We start from the raw sequence: 14,131 nt of genomic DNA on the forward strand, positions 1-14,131 counted from the left end.
CCTATGAATCGTCCCAAATAGGATCTGATCCATCTTTCAAAACCAGAACCATTCTCGACTTCCTCTTTCCACTCCTCTGCTCCCATCACAGAAAAACCAAAGAACCAACCAACCATCTGCACTGAATTATCTGTAGTAGATGCTGTTGTCACAGCCTGTGCCCGTGGCTTTTGTGCAGGCTATGCAGGTGCTCTAGCGGCCAGCTGTACAGCACCCTGGCTTGGCCCTTGACCTTTGAACTTTGAGAGTCAACACAAAGATTTAACGTGGAAAAGAGTCCATAACCTGAATGACATCTCTGGGGACTGTCATGGTGGAAGAAGAGAACTAATTCCTGCAAACTGTCTTCAGATCACACACCCCACCTGGCAACACAGACACATAGAAATAAACAAGCGCAGATTTTCACCTTGAACTTTATGAAGCGTTCCTATGAATGTAAGTAGGGGAGCAATAAAATGACTAAAAATAAGTTGCGTAATTTCTACGTAAACAAAAAGAAACTGAAGAACAAACCCTTCTGAAGCAATCCTCAAATTGCAAAAGTTAAGGAAGGAGAATGAGGAACAGCCGAGAGGAGAACACATAAGACACGTTCGGTGATGAGTGCACCAGGCTGGTGTGGAGGCACATGCCTTTCACCGCAGCTCAGGAGGAAAGGCAGAAAATCTCTAGGATCTCTGTGAGTACGAGGCCAGCCTGGTCTACAGAGAGAGTTCCAGGCCACCCAGGGCTAGACAAAGAAACCCTGTCTCAGACAAACAATTAAATAAATAAATAAATAAATAAATAAATAATATTTAAAAGAATACTGTTGTAAGTACAGAAATTTTGAATGCTTCCTTAAGTAAACTACAGGTTCAACAACTAATGGAAAATATAAAGTATGCGAGGCAGTGGTGGCGCATACCTGTCATCCCAGCACTTGGGAGGCAGAGGCAGGCAGATCTCTGTGAGTTCGAAGCCAGCCTGGTCTACAGAGAAAGTTCCAGGAAAGTCAGGGCTACAAACCAGTCAGAGAAACCCAGTCTTGAAAACAATTTAAAAAAATTAGAATTGTAAAAAGACAAAATATTGCTTACCCAAACTTGTAGCTAAAGAGGCATTTGTAAGAAAATGCACAGCCTCAAGTATATTAGCCAATTTAAAGGAGCAACCTAAGAACCCAACTTCGGCAGTTCAAGGAGGAGATGAGCCTGGTGGGGCAGTCTGCAACTGTGACTCAAGGAGCTGAGCCAGGAATAGTTCAATGCCTGCCTGGGCCTTGGAGTGAGTTCAGTTCAAGGGCACCTGACCAGTGTGACGCACGGACCCAAAGTAGAAAGGGCTTGAGACATAGATTAGCAGCAGAGCTTGCTAGCAAGATCCTAGGTTCAATTCTCAGTCCTGGAAAAAAAAAACACCAAGAAATTCAAGAACTAAAGCAGAATAAGGGAGGAGGGGAGGAGCCTGGTAGCCCACACTTGGGAGTGAGAGGCAGGAGGATGACTACCAGTTCAAAGCCAGTCTGGTCTATATGTCAAGTTTCAGGACAGCTGGGCCAACAGAGTAAGACTCTGCCCCCCAAACAAACAAAAGCAAACAAAAACCACTATATAAATCACAGAATACTAGAAGTAATAAAAATAGATACTAATAACAGAAAAATAAAGTACAAAGGATCCAGTAAATTGAGCTTATTATTCAAAAGGCTGATAAATCTCTGACAAGATTATCTAAGGGAGAAAGATGTCACCAACAACAATTTTTAGAGTGGAAAAGGGGACATATGTATGTAGTGATATTTTATTTGTATTTTAATAAATAAAGCTTGCCTGAAGATCAGAATGCAAAGCTAAGTCACTAGAGGTCAGGCGGTGGTGGCACACCCTTTAATCCCAGGACTCAGGAGACAGAGGCAAAAGGATCTCTTGTGAGTTCAAGGCTTCCCTGGGCTACACAAGATCAATCCAGAAACAGATCCAGGTGTTGGGGGCTCACACCTTTAATCCCATCATTAGGGAGGTGACAGGAACTCACGGGAGTGTGGAGTCTGAGGATTTGTGGAGACAGGATCTCACCCTTTTGGTCTGAGGTAAAAGGTCTCTCTAGTTGTTGGTTGCTTTGCTTTTCTGATCTTCAGCTTTGAATCCCAATATCTGTCTCTGGGTTTTTATTACTTGTGCTACATCGAATAGTTTAGATAGGTAGGTAGGTAGATTAGATAGATAGGTAGATAGATAGATAGATAGATAGATAGATACAAAATCCCTTACACTAAACCAGACCAACAGCAAAAATCAACTAAAGAAAGATTTGAACATGAAAGGCAAACTAAAATGTTTAGAAAATAATAATGGGCACAAGATACAGAAAACACAGAGCACTGAGAAAAGGGCTGGAATTAAAATTATATTAGAAAATATTATATAAAACTTTTGGCCAAAGAAAGAACTATTGAGAAAGTACAAAAACAAACTCCAAACTGACATTTTCTTTTCAATTTGTATTTATTTTTAAATGTGTAAGTGCTTTTGTGTGTGTGTGTGTGTGTGTGTGTGTGTGTCTGCACACCACATGGCTGAGGAGGTCTGAAGAGGGTGTTGGATCCCTTGGGCCTGGAATTACAAAAGATTGTGAGCGACCTTGCGGGCACTGGGAAATGAATCCCAGTCCTCCAGAGCAGTCAGTGTTCTTAAGCACTGAGCCACGTCTCCAGTGTGCGAGGCTTTTCCTTTTCTTTTACGTTTAGTGTGTGTGCGCCATAGTACCCATGTGGAGATCAGAAGACACAAGTGGGTGTTGGTTCTTTCTTTCCATGGCGTGGGTCCCAGGGATCCATCTGAGGTCATCAGATTTGACACTAAGTGCCCTTACCTGCTGAACCATCTCCCTGGCCCAGCATTTTCAATTCATATAACTATACACTAAAAGAATTTATGTAAATCTTTAAAAATAAACACAACCCAACAGAAAAATGCATAGACCAGTATTTTCACAAAAGAGAAAACACAAATAGATCACAAAGTTATGAAAACAAACTGATACCTTGACCACCAAGCTGGTTCTGTGGGTAAAAGCACTTACCACACAAGCCTGGGAACCTTGGTTCAGCACCCCAGATATGGGGCGGAGACAGGAGAATCACCCAGAAATGAGCACCAGCTCGCCTGGAATCTGCAGCAGCAGCAGGCAGCATGGCGAAACAAAGGGAAGGAGAGAACCAATTCCACAAAGTTGTCCTTTGACCTCCACATATGCACCACAGTACACGTCCCTGCACTTCTACACACACACACACACACACACACACACACACACACACGGCAAACATCATTAATCTGAGCAATGAAAACCAAAACTACAATGAAATACCATGTCACCCTCATTGTGTTGGCAGAAAAATTAAGGGCAGATGGTAGCAAATGTTGTTTAGGATGTGGAAGAATGAGGAGGCTGGTGGAGATGCAAATTAATACAAATATTTTGTCAACAGTCTGAAATCTCCAATTCAGTTTGCCTGACAAGTGGTACAGGCCCTAGAGAATGAACACGCCCTGTGCATGTGTAATAGACAAGGTAAGGGTGCTCGCTACCGCTGCTCATTATAGCAATGAACAACAACAACAGTCACCAAAAGTGGACTAGCTGAGTAACAGCGAGCTTACACAGCGCAACACTGCATAGGACACACTTCAGTAACGGACCGTGGCTTGCAGTGTACTTGAGAACTATTTGGTGATATTTAGCGAAGTTGTAGCACAGGTCCTGAAGAAATGGAATGGATAATAAATAAGAGGACTAAGAGGGGGTGAGGTGGGGTGGTGCTAGTGGTGATGGCAGTAGACAGCTAAATCTCTAGGTTTAATCCCAGCACTCGGAGGCAGAGGCAGGTGGATCTTTGAGTTTGAGGTCAACCTGGTCTACAGAGAGAGTTCCAGGATAGCCAGGAACTCAGAGAAACCCTGTCTCTAAATTCCTACATTCATACATACATACAAACATGCACAGTACTTGCTGGTCTTCCAGAGGATGACCGTTCAGATCCCAGCATGCAAGTCAGGCACTTGAGTGGCTCACAACTTGCTATTCCTACTTCAGGGGATCTGGTGCCCTCTTCTGGCCTCTGTAGGTACTCCCACACACAGCAGCCATATACATACATACACATAACAATTTTTAAAAAGAACAATTAAAACTGATTTTAAAAAACATGTGTCTCGAGGTGGTGGCACAAGCCTTTGATTCCAACACTCAGGATACAGAGGCAGGTGGATCTCTGTGAGTTCAAGGCTTGTCTGGTCTACAAAGTGAGTTCTAGGACAGCCAGGGCTACACAGAGAAACCCTGTCTAGAAAAGCAAAGCATAACCCTCCCCCCAAAAAAAGCATAAACCTAAAAGGGAAACTATGCTATAATTAAATTCTCAGATCAAATACTATACTGCTTATAGATGTATGCGTGATAGTGTCAAAGAAGAAATTCAAGATATTGATCATATCTACTCTACAGGTAGGTAATGGACTTTTATGTTTTTACTCCTATTTTATTTCTACTTTTTCAAATCTTCTTCTTTGACAGAGTCTGGCCCAGACTGGTTATTAGCTCCCTATTAGCTCCCCCAGGGATGAGCTGCACATCTGCTCCCTCTGCCTCACCTCTGCCGCGCTGGGATTGCAGTGGGGACCACACGGCCATCTTCCCAACCCAACCCAGGACTTCATATGCACAGGCAAGGACTCTACCTCCTGCGTCCTCCACTTCTTTGAAACTCACTTACCAACTGCTCTTGGTTTTTGTAGGACTTGAGTCTACCATATACATTACACATATTTCCTCATTTGAGATTAGGGTTCTCATTTCGCGGTGCTTTTATAAAAGCTATTTTAAAAACTTTGAACTGTCAATTTTTTCTTTATATATTTTTCCAACTCAGATTTTCTTTTCTCGACCCAGAATTTTAAAATAGTCCTCTTCCTTCCCCCACAGCGAAGTTCTGTTTTCCTGTTTAATTGTCAGTCCTAAGGCTCTGATGGAATTTTCCTCTAGCTATCTTAGAAGAAGCATTTATTGTATAATTAGTTATCCAGATTCAAAATGCTGCTTTTACAAACAAAAACAGTTACATTGCCTGACTGTCCCTGCGATCTCTCTCCCAGCCTGTGGCACTGATTGCTTTAGCGCGCTGACACACTTTAGTCTCTGGCGCCAAAGTCCTCCTCCCTTCACCCCCTCAAACATTTTCTAAACAGAACTTCCATACATAACAGGCAAGATTATCATATTTATAGATTAAATTTTCTAGTAGTTCAGAGAAAAATTCATCCTTATCAGTCCTGTTAAGAAACATAAGTGCCTGATTGAGGTCCCGAGAGGAAGATCCACCATCTATGGACAGACAATGACTCTTCCTTCACGATCTCGGAAACCGCCCACATTTCACGGCCCTGCCAGCTGCATTGACAGCCTGTGTGGACGCCAACAAACTGGGAAAGGCACAGGGGAGCAGAGAACAAGACCTGCACTGGCCTCGTGAGACCAGCTTCAGATCCATTGCTCTTCATTACTCAAGCAAGAAGCACCTCGGACAGCTATCTGTTTTCAGGACGCGCATCTGTCACCTTCCACACAGGCACCGCTTGCATTAACGAGGAAAACTGGAATATAAAACAGACGACGCCAACCATATTCCTAACCACCGACTGCTGGAATCCCTCCAGCTGCCTGGACCTTTCAGCCGTCTCCTGCTCCAAAGGTCCTTCTAGGACAGTTGATGAAAGAATACTGCATTTTCTGGAGATAAGGCATGCGGTCTTTTTGGCTTCCTACTTTTATTTCCCGTCCACTTATACCTGAGGTGTTACTGCACTGATGATGACTTCCCCCTCCCACTTACACGTGAAACCTTACCATACTGCTGATTCCCCCCACTTATACCTGAGACGTTACCACACTGCTGATTCCCCCCCCCCCCACTTACACCTGAGGTGTTACCACACTGCTGCTGACTCTTGGGGTTTAGAAAGGAAGAGACCCAGTATTTAATCTGTGTTGTATTTTTCAGGGTTGTGTGTGTAGTGCCTCTGCTCTTTGAAATATTCTGGAGAACTGGACTCTTACTGATTACAATTTTCAAGAGTAAAATAAAAATTTAAAACATTCCAACATTTCCTTTATAACGCCAAAGAATTCCGCACTGGTCTTTTTCATTTATGGAGTTAAGGTGAATCCATACAAAGATGAGATATTTGAAGATTACTATTATTTTTGAGGCAAGGTCTTGTAGTCCAGGCTACCCTTGAACTCACAATCTAGCAGAGAAGGCCCTTCAGCTCCTGCTTCTCCTGCTTCTGCCTCCCAACTTCAGGCCTTACAGGTATGCTGCTACACAAGCTGGCTGGAAAGATTATTATTTTAATTTTTTCCATTTACCTTATACCATTATCAAGACAACCCGATAATAACACAGCATATAAAATTTAGTAAGTCTATATCTCCAAGTGGTAGATCTTTAAAAACATTATTTAAAAACTTCATGTGCACACAGCCATCATTTGTATATGTAATATGTGCATACAGCCATTATCATGTATTATGAAGCCAGGCCAGGAAAGGACCACTAGTAATCCCAACACTCAGGAGGAAGGTGGAGGATCAGGAGCTCCAGGGTGGTACCTGAGACCAGTTTCAAAACAAAACAAACAAACAAACAAAAACTGATAAAGCCAAAAACAAAGGGAGAGCTAGTTGTGGTCACTCCTGCCTGTAAGATTGAACACTGGGAGGCAAAAACAGGAAGCTAGCCCTAACTCTGGAGCAAACCTGGGCTACACGGGAAATTCTAGGCCAGCCTCTTTGAGCTGCAGTGTTGAGATGTCTCAGTTAATTAAATTAACAAAACAAGGCTCCAGAAAGCAGTCCCTGGTGTCATATGACCACCAAAGGGTCAATGCCTTTCTTTATAAAATGGAGACTTGGGGCTAGGGAGACGGCTCAGTGGTTAAGAGCCCTGGCTGCTCTTGCAGAGACCTTGGATTGGATTCCCAGTACCCACGTGGCGGCTCACAACCATCTGTAATGCCAGTTCCGAGTATCCAACACCCTCTTCTGACCTACACGGACAGCAAGCACACACAAGACGCAAAGACATACATACAGGCAAAACATTCATGTACATAAATCTAAAAATATTAAAATAAAATGGAGACTTGTCGGCTATACAGATTAGACCGTAATCTATGATCCTATTGGTTAAGATTGAGAGTTCCTAGGGACTCTCAAAAACTAATTCTGATTTTTTTTTCTGATACTGCACTACATTAGGAATAAACACACAAAACAACAACAAAAACCCACTTGGACCTGAGAATTCTTAACACACACATTATGCACTTTATTTCATTGTGAGTCACTCGGGTTACAGGTCTGTCATATAAAGGTATAGAGAAGTCAGAAGATGTAGCGTCTATTTCCAGTAGGGCTTCCGTGGGGCTTATTTTCTAATCCGTAAACGAACGGGGTTGGCGTGGATAACCTGAATTATTTTTCCAACTCGATAATCCTTGCTATCATCCTCCGATCATAGAAACAAAACAAACTCACATTCCAACCGCCATGGCAAATCGAATTTTCAACCACAGAATTCCGTGGGGCGGTGTTGCGAATACAAATCTATTTTTAAGACCACATAAGTACTTAATTAGCAAAGAAACGCCACTAAAAATAGCTGATACATTTAACTGCTTGGTGACTTGGGTATTTTGAGTCGCACCGTGGCAATAGAAAGACAGTAAAACACAGCACAGCGTCCTGGGGTCTTCTCCAGTCCTGCGCCACGGAGGCTGGAGGAGGCACGCACCCCGGGACCCCGGTTGGGTGGTTTGGGGAGCCGGGGCGACCACGGGCGGCCCGCGGCGAGTGGGGTGCGCTGCGCAGGCGAGCCTCCTGGAAGCCGCTGGGGGTGCAGCGGTGCCGGCAGTCATCCCCCAGCCGCCGCTCCCGCGCCGCCCCGGCGCGCCCGCCCCTTCCCCTTACCACGTAGCCCCCCCACACGTAGAGGAAGTGTCCGTCCACCACGGCGCAGTGGCCGCTGCGCTCCTCGGCCACGCAGAAGGCCTGCGAGTCCGCCATCTGCCCTCCGCGGCCCAGCCAGCTCGGCGCCCGCTTGCACGCACGAACGGAACGCGAGGAGGGTCCAGATTGGCGGAGGCGGAACCGGGAAAGCTACGCGGCTGCGCGGCCACCGGGTGCGGCGGCGGCGGCGGCGGCGGCGGCGGCGGCGGGGGGGGGGGGGGTTGGAGGGGGTTGGGGGGGGCAGGATGCTCCCAGGAAAGCTCCTTAGACACATCTCGCTCCTCTACCTGAGCCTCTCTGCAGCCACTGTCTGGACTTCTTAGGTCTTTAGTCATCTGGAACCGTTTCTTCACTTCCTTCTCGTGACGTTCATTTATTTTTAAAAATTATTTTATGTGTATGTCTGTGGATCATGTACATCGTGGGCCTAGCGTTATGGTTGTGAACCTCCATGTGGGTGCTGGAAATCCAACTTGGGTCCCCTCAGCCCTTCCTTTCCAGCTCCATGATGTTCATTTGTGAAGTGAGCTTGCTTATTTTCCTGCACTTGGGCCACGTGCTGGGCTTATGAACCTCACCTGGGCCAGCTCATTGACATGTATCCTCTCCACTTTTTTTGTAGTTCTGGCAGTGCTCCGCCAATCCTCCTGCCTCAGCCTCCAGCGTGCTCACACTACCACGTCCGGCTATAGGTTGGAAATCACGTCTGAGGTTTTTGCTTTTGTAGTGTCTGAGTGCTTATGGTTTTTTTTTTCTTTTTTTTTCTTCACGTGTACTTACTCTAGTGCTAATCACAGTAGAAGGCATCGGCGCCTGAGGCACCAAGTGATACTTTCTAGTGTTTCTTTGTGGTAACGTGTGTGAACACAGGCACAATTCCCCTTAACCCAGAAGAGAGCATTATTGTCTGCCTGGCTCTGTATCTTGCTTTCCCCACTTGCATAAACTTTCTCTGGTGAGAAGAACAACCTTCTGTTCAATAGACCGAGGAAACAATTCTGTCCAAGTCTCCGTTGATGAACTAATGAGTTTAATTACAGTTACAAGAGCATGGCCTATATCACTGAATAAAAAATGTCTCTGCCAAGCAACTGTTAACTGCCTACAAAAGCCGGAGGATGGGAGCTCGTGAACCTTACTTCCCTCGCACCTGTCAACTGTCTACAAATCCACTGGTGGCAGGGAGCCCCTCCCCCACCCCACAATCAGTGCTGATCGCTTTCTACAATGGTCTACCTCTTACCATCCTTCCACCTCCCTCTTCCAGGTTGTCCCCTGAGACTTGGATAGGCTGTACCATTCGGGCTGGGCATTCAGAAACACTTCTACCGGTTGAGTCTCTGCAGTAACAGAAACTTCGTTGACCAAGATAACAGCTGTACTATGGTTGGGCAGAAACACAAATATTTAGGAGGCAATTAGACAGATACATATCACTTAGCAGCCTTCCAGAAAGTCTATGGTTTCCCCAGCCACGGGCTTTTGACCTGGTTTACAGAACCAGCCACCAATTCTCTCTTATGAGGTCCAGGAATCCAATCAGATAATAATTGTTTGTAACGGTAACAGTTTCACCAATGGACACATCAGGCCTGTTGATACTGTAGCTCCCAGAATCCCCAGCCAAGTGGGACCATTGGTTACAATTTTCCCCTAAGCAGCCTGATTAGTGCCTTCCAGAACTATGAAAGCTAGCCTGGAGGGAGGAGGACCAGTTCAGTCGGATATTTATTTCTCTGTGTCTTTTCACCAAAGCATGTGGTATGTGATTGATGTCTTTGGCATCTATCTGTATTAGGGTTCTCTAGAGTAACAGAAATTATAGAATGAATCTCTATATAGGTAGGGGGTTTATTAAAATGATTTAAAACTAATCCAACAATGGCTGGCTGTGAACCGGAAGTCCAAGAACCCAGCAGGTGCTCCGTCCACAAGGTTGACTGTCTCAGCTGGTCTTCTGTATGTGCCGGGACCCTGAAGAAGTAGAAGTAGGCTCTAACGCCAGTGCCAGTGAAGGAATGGATGTGCTGGCAAGAAAAGGGCAAACAGGCAAAAAGCAAAAGCTTCCTTCTTTCATGTTCATTTATGGAGAGCTTCCAGCAGAAGGCATGGCCCACATGCCTTGGATATGGGACTGAACTGGCCCTTCCTCGCTCCGGGACTAACTTTCCTAGTTCTTCCCACCTCAAGATCCGGATTAAAGGTGAATGTCTTCCCGACTCAAAATCTATCTGAGAAGTGGGTCTAGCAAGCCCGGCTATGGTGGCACGTATCTTTAATCCCAACACTCTGGAGTCGGAGGCAGGCGGATCTGAGTGCAAGGCCATTCTGGTCTACACAGTGAGTTCCTGGACAGCCAGGGCTGACAGAGAAACCCTGTATTCGAAGAAAAAGAAAGTGGATCTACCCATGTCAAATTAAGCAAAAGTCCCTCACAGGTGTGCCCTCCACTTTTGGATTTTTAGTTAATTCCAGATGCAGTCCACTAGACAACCAAGAATAGCCGTCACAGCCCACCCCTTGCCAACCTGACAGACAATCACCTTCTTATATCATAATTAATTTCCAAATGAAAACAATAACTAGGTCATAACACCCACATACAATCACAAACACATCATCTATTTAACCAGGTCATAATTACACCCAACATATATACTTATCCCTTAGACAACCACAAACGTATGATAAATTTAGAATAGGTGGCAATGTCCCTTGAGAGACATTCTTTTAATGTCTCAAACTTAAGTATCATAACCATTGATCGTCTCTTAATTTACATTATATCACATGATAAAGAAACTGAAGAAAGATAACACAAATTATCTGTACAAATGCATTCTCACCAAAATACAACAGAAACATTCATGTTAAGTATAATCTTTGTTTCTGTAGCTGGTCACGTGGCCTCAGCTGGTATTTAGAACTACCTTCCTTTACTACCCATTCTGTATTTCCTTGGCAAGAACCTCAGCAGGTCTCGGCTCTTTACCTGGAGGAGTGACCCATCCCTTCATTCCAGACGTGTCTGTGCCCTTTGTCACCCTGCCTGGAGGAGGCTGCTTTAGTTTCCCATTAACTTTAATCACGGGACAGGGTGACACCAAGAGATGCCTTAAAGGATCTTCTGTACTCCAGACGTAATCTTTCTTACCTGCATTGTGGAGAAGTAATCCAATTTCCCCATGGCAATCTGGATCAATCGCCCCTCCTGACAAACACTGTTATTCCCTTCTTAGACTGCTGGTTTAAGAGCATTGGGAGTGGGGGGGGGCGGGCAGCTGGAGAGATGGCTCAGTGGTTAAGAGCACTGACTGCTCTTCCAGAGGACCCGGGTTCAATTCCCAGCACCCACATGGCAGCTCACAACTGTCTGAAAATGCAGTTCCACAAGATCTGACACCTTCACATCAATGCACATAAAAATGAAGTTAAATAAATCGTTAAAAAATTATAAAAAGAAAGAAAGAAAGAAAGAAAAGAGCATTGGGAGCCCAAAGTGGCCAGAGAGAAGTCTGAGCTTCCAGTTCAATGGAATGTTTGTCATGGCTCCTGGCTGGAACGCTCCCTCCTCTGAAACCAAAACTCCTAAGACAATAAAACTTAAGCTTGCAGAAACAGGAAGCAAAAGTTTTTCTAGGGGTTCACTGGAAGTGTCAGTAAGTGGAACTCTTCCCTTTTCCACCCCCTTGATTTCTGAACCCATGGATCCTGGCTATGGAAGAAACTCTACCATACACTAGACTCTGATTCAAAACCTGTGCTGCCTTCTAGAGAATCCTACCCCAGTCTTCCATGCTGCTGCCACCTAATTGGTTCTGTAACTGTGTCTTCAAAAGGCCATCCCATCTTTCTTTCAGGCCAGCTGCTTTAGGATGGTAGGGGACATGGTAAGACCAGTGAATCCCGTGACTGTGGGCCCACTGTTACATTTCTCTGGCTGTGAAGTGACTTCCTTGGTCAGAAGCAGTACCGTGTGGAATACTGACTGTGGATAAGGCATGCTGTAGGTCCAAGGATGGTGGTTTTGACAGAAGCATTATGTGCAGGAAAGGCAAATCCATAACCAGAATAAGTATCTACTCCAGTAAGGACAAAGCATTGCTTTTTCCATGGAGGAAGAGGCTGTTGACTGGTCACCCTGAGGAATAGCCCTGTATCTAAGGCTCAGTGTTGGTCTCTGCTATTGGCAGATCTAGCACCCAGAAGGAGCTGTAGCCAGGTCAGCCTTGGTGAGTGGAAGTCCATGTGGTTGATCCCATCTCTGCCAAGATGGCCCCTTTGTTCATGGGCCATGATGGAATTGCTGGGGAAAGAGACTGACTGTCCACAGAATGAGCCATCCATTATTGGCTTCTCTACTGCAGTCACCTTTTGATGAGCGTTTACACGACATGCAAACATCTTCACATCCTCCACCCATCTGGAGAGATCTATCCACGTATTTCTTCCCCAGATGTCTTTCTCACCAATTTTCCAATTATGATCTCTCCAAGTCCCTGACTATCCAGCTAATCCATTGGTTACAGCCCATGAATCAGCGAACAATCACACATATGGCCACTTCTCCTTCTGAACAAACTGTAATACCGTGTGAACTGCCTGAAGTTCTGTTCATCGTGAAGATTTTCCTACACTGGTGTCTTCAGGGTTGTCCCAGGAAAGGGCTGTAATATTGCAGCTGTCCACCTCTGGGTGGTGCCTGCATCATGTCTAGAACCATCAGTAAACCAGGCCCTAGACTTCCTCAATCAGTTGATCCTAGGGAATATCCTGTGAGGCTAAAGGTGTATACCGGGCAGCAGAAGGCACTGTAATGGGAGACACTGGGGCAACTTTTTCACGTAACTGCTTGTGCCTCCAGGACCTGCTCAGGTATAGAACTTCCGGATCCTGCACGATTTCATATGTACCACTTGCATCTGATAGTAGGCAGCTGCTGTGCATGTCCTACTTTATGACGTGGTGGACTGATAACACCGAGCTCATGAGGGGCTCAGTGCACACGGTAGCTTGGTGGCCATTGTCAAACTTCAGTTTCCACTAAAGCCCAATAGCAGGCCAAGAGCTGTCTTTCAAAGGGAGAATAGTTGTCTGCAGATGATAACAGAGCCTTGCTCTGAAATCCCGAAGGTCTCCTCTGTGACTCACCTATGGGGGGGCCTATCAAAGGCTCCAAAGGACAAAGAGCAAAAGCCTCCTTCTTCCTTGTCCTCATATAGGCCAGAAGGTGTGGCCAGATTAAAGATGTGTCACCTCGCCTCAAAATCCAGTCTAGAAGTGAATCTTCCTACTTCAAACTGAGATTTAAAAAAAAAAGTCCCTCACAGGTGCCCTCCATTTTTGGATTTTAGTTAATCTCAGACGTGGTCACGTTGACAACCAAGTATAGTCATCACACTGTCTAAATATGGTGAGCAACCAATAGCAGTGGCAACAGTCTGTACTGTTTGGGGGACCTCAGGTACCTCCTTGGCAAACAACTCATAAGGTGGTAAGCCAGGACTAGCACTGCCATTTTCCTTTGTTCATTATCTATGACTTGTGTGAGTGCCCTACCCTTGCAGGGTATCTTCAATCCATTTTTTGTAACTGCTGTTTTAGCAACCCATTTTTATTTTCAATTTACCCAGGCCCTGTAGGGCTGCAAGGTAGGTGGAAGTACCATTGGAGCTGGTTGTCCCCAGGCCTGTTCTGCACACCAGTATTTATGAAATGAGTGCCCCTGTCACTGTCAATTCTCTGGAGTGTTGTAGGAGGCTGTTAGTTCATTCCTGGCTGCTCAGCCCCAAAATAATCACACAGAAACGATATTATTTGCAATACTGTTTGGCCAGTCACTTAAGTGTATGGCTACCTAGTTTTTATATCTTTGGTTAACCCATTTCTATTATTTTATATTTTACCATGAGGCTTGTGGCCTACCGGCAAGGTTCCATCTGGCAACATGTCTTTCTCCTCTGGTTGCTCCATGCCTTCTCCTTGACTTCGCCTTCTTTCTCCCAGCATTCAGTTTAGTTTTCCCCACCTAGCTCTACTCTGCCCTATCACATGCCAAGGAAGCTTCTTTATTCATTAA

At 45.2% G+C, this 14,131-nt stretch overlaps 1 protein-coding gene across 2 annotated transcripts in view; it reads right to left on the minus strand.

Moving 5' to 3' along the window:
- Klhdc1 (kelch domain containing 1) overlaps nucleotides 1–8,190 on the minus strand; it is a 34,342-nt gene extending 26,152 nt beyond the window's left edge. For both annotated transcript variants that reach the window (XM_041658361.1, XM_041658362.1), the window contains exon 1: nucleotides 8,014–8,190. In XM_041658361.1, coding sequence (XP_041514295.1) covers nucleotides 8,014–8,109 — 96 coding nt within the window. In that variant the 5' untranslated portion in view covers nucleotides 8,110–8,190. The remainder of the gene's footprint in view (nucleotides 1–8,013) is intronic.
- Between the last annotated feature and the right edge of the window lie 5,941 nt (nucleotides 8,191–14,131).

Source organism: Microtus oregoni, unplaced genomic scaffold (genome assembly GCF_018167655.1).
Source record: "Microtus oregoni isolate MIOR12 unplaced genomic scaffold, Mior012 000009F_ref0000495, whole genome shotgun sequence".
In the NCBI taxonomy this organism is placed as follows: Eukaryota; Metazoa; Chordata; class Mammalia; order Rodentia; family Cricetidae; genus Microtus; species Microtus oregoni.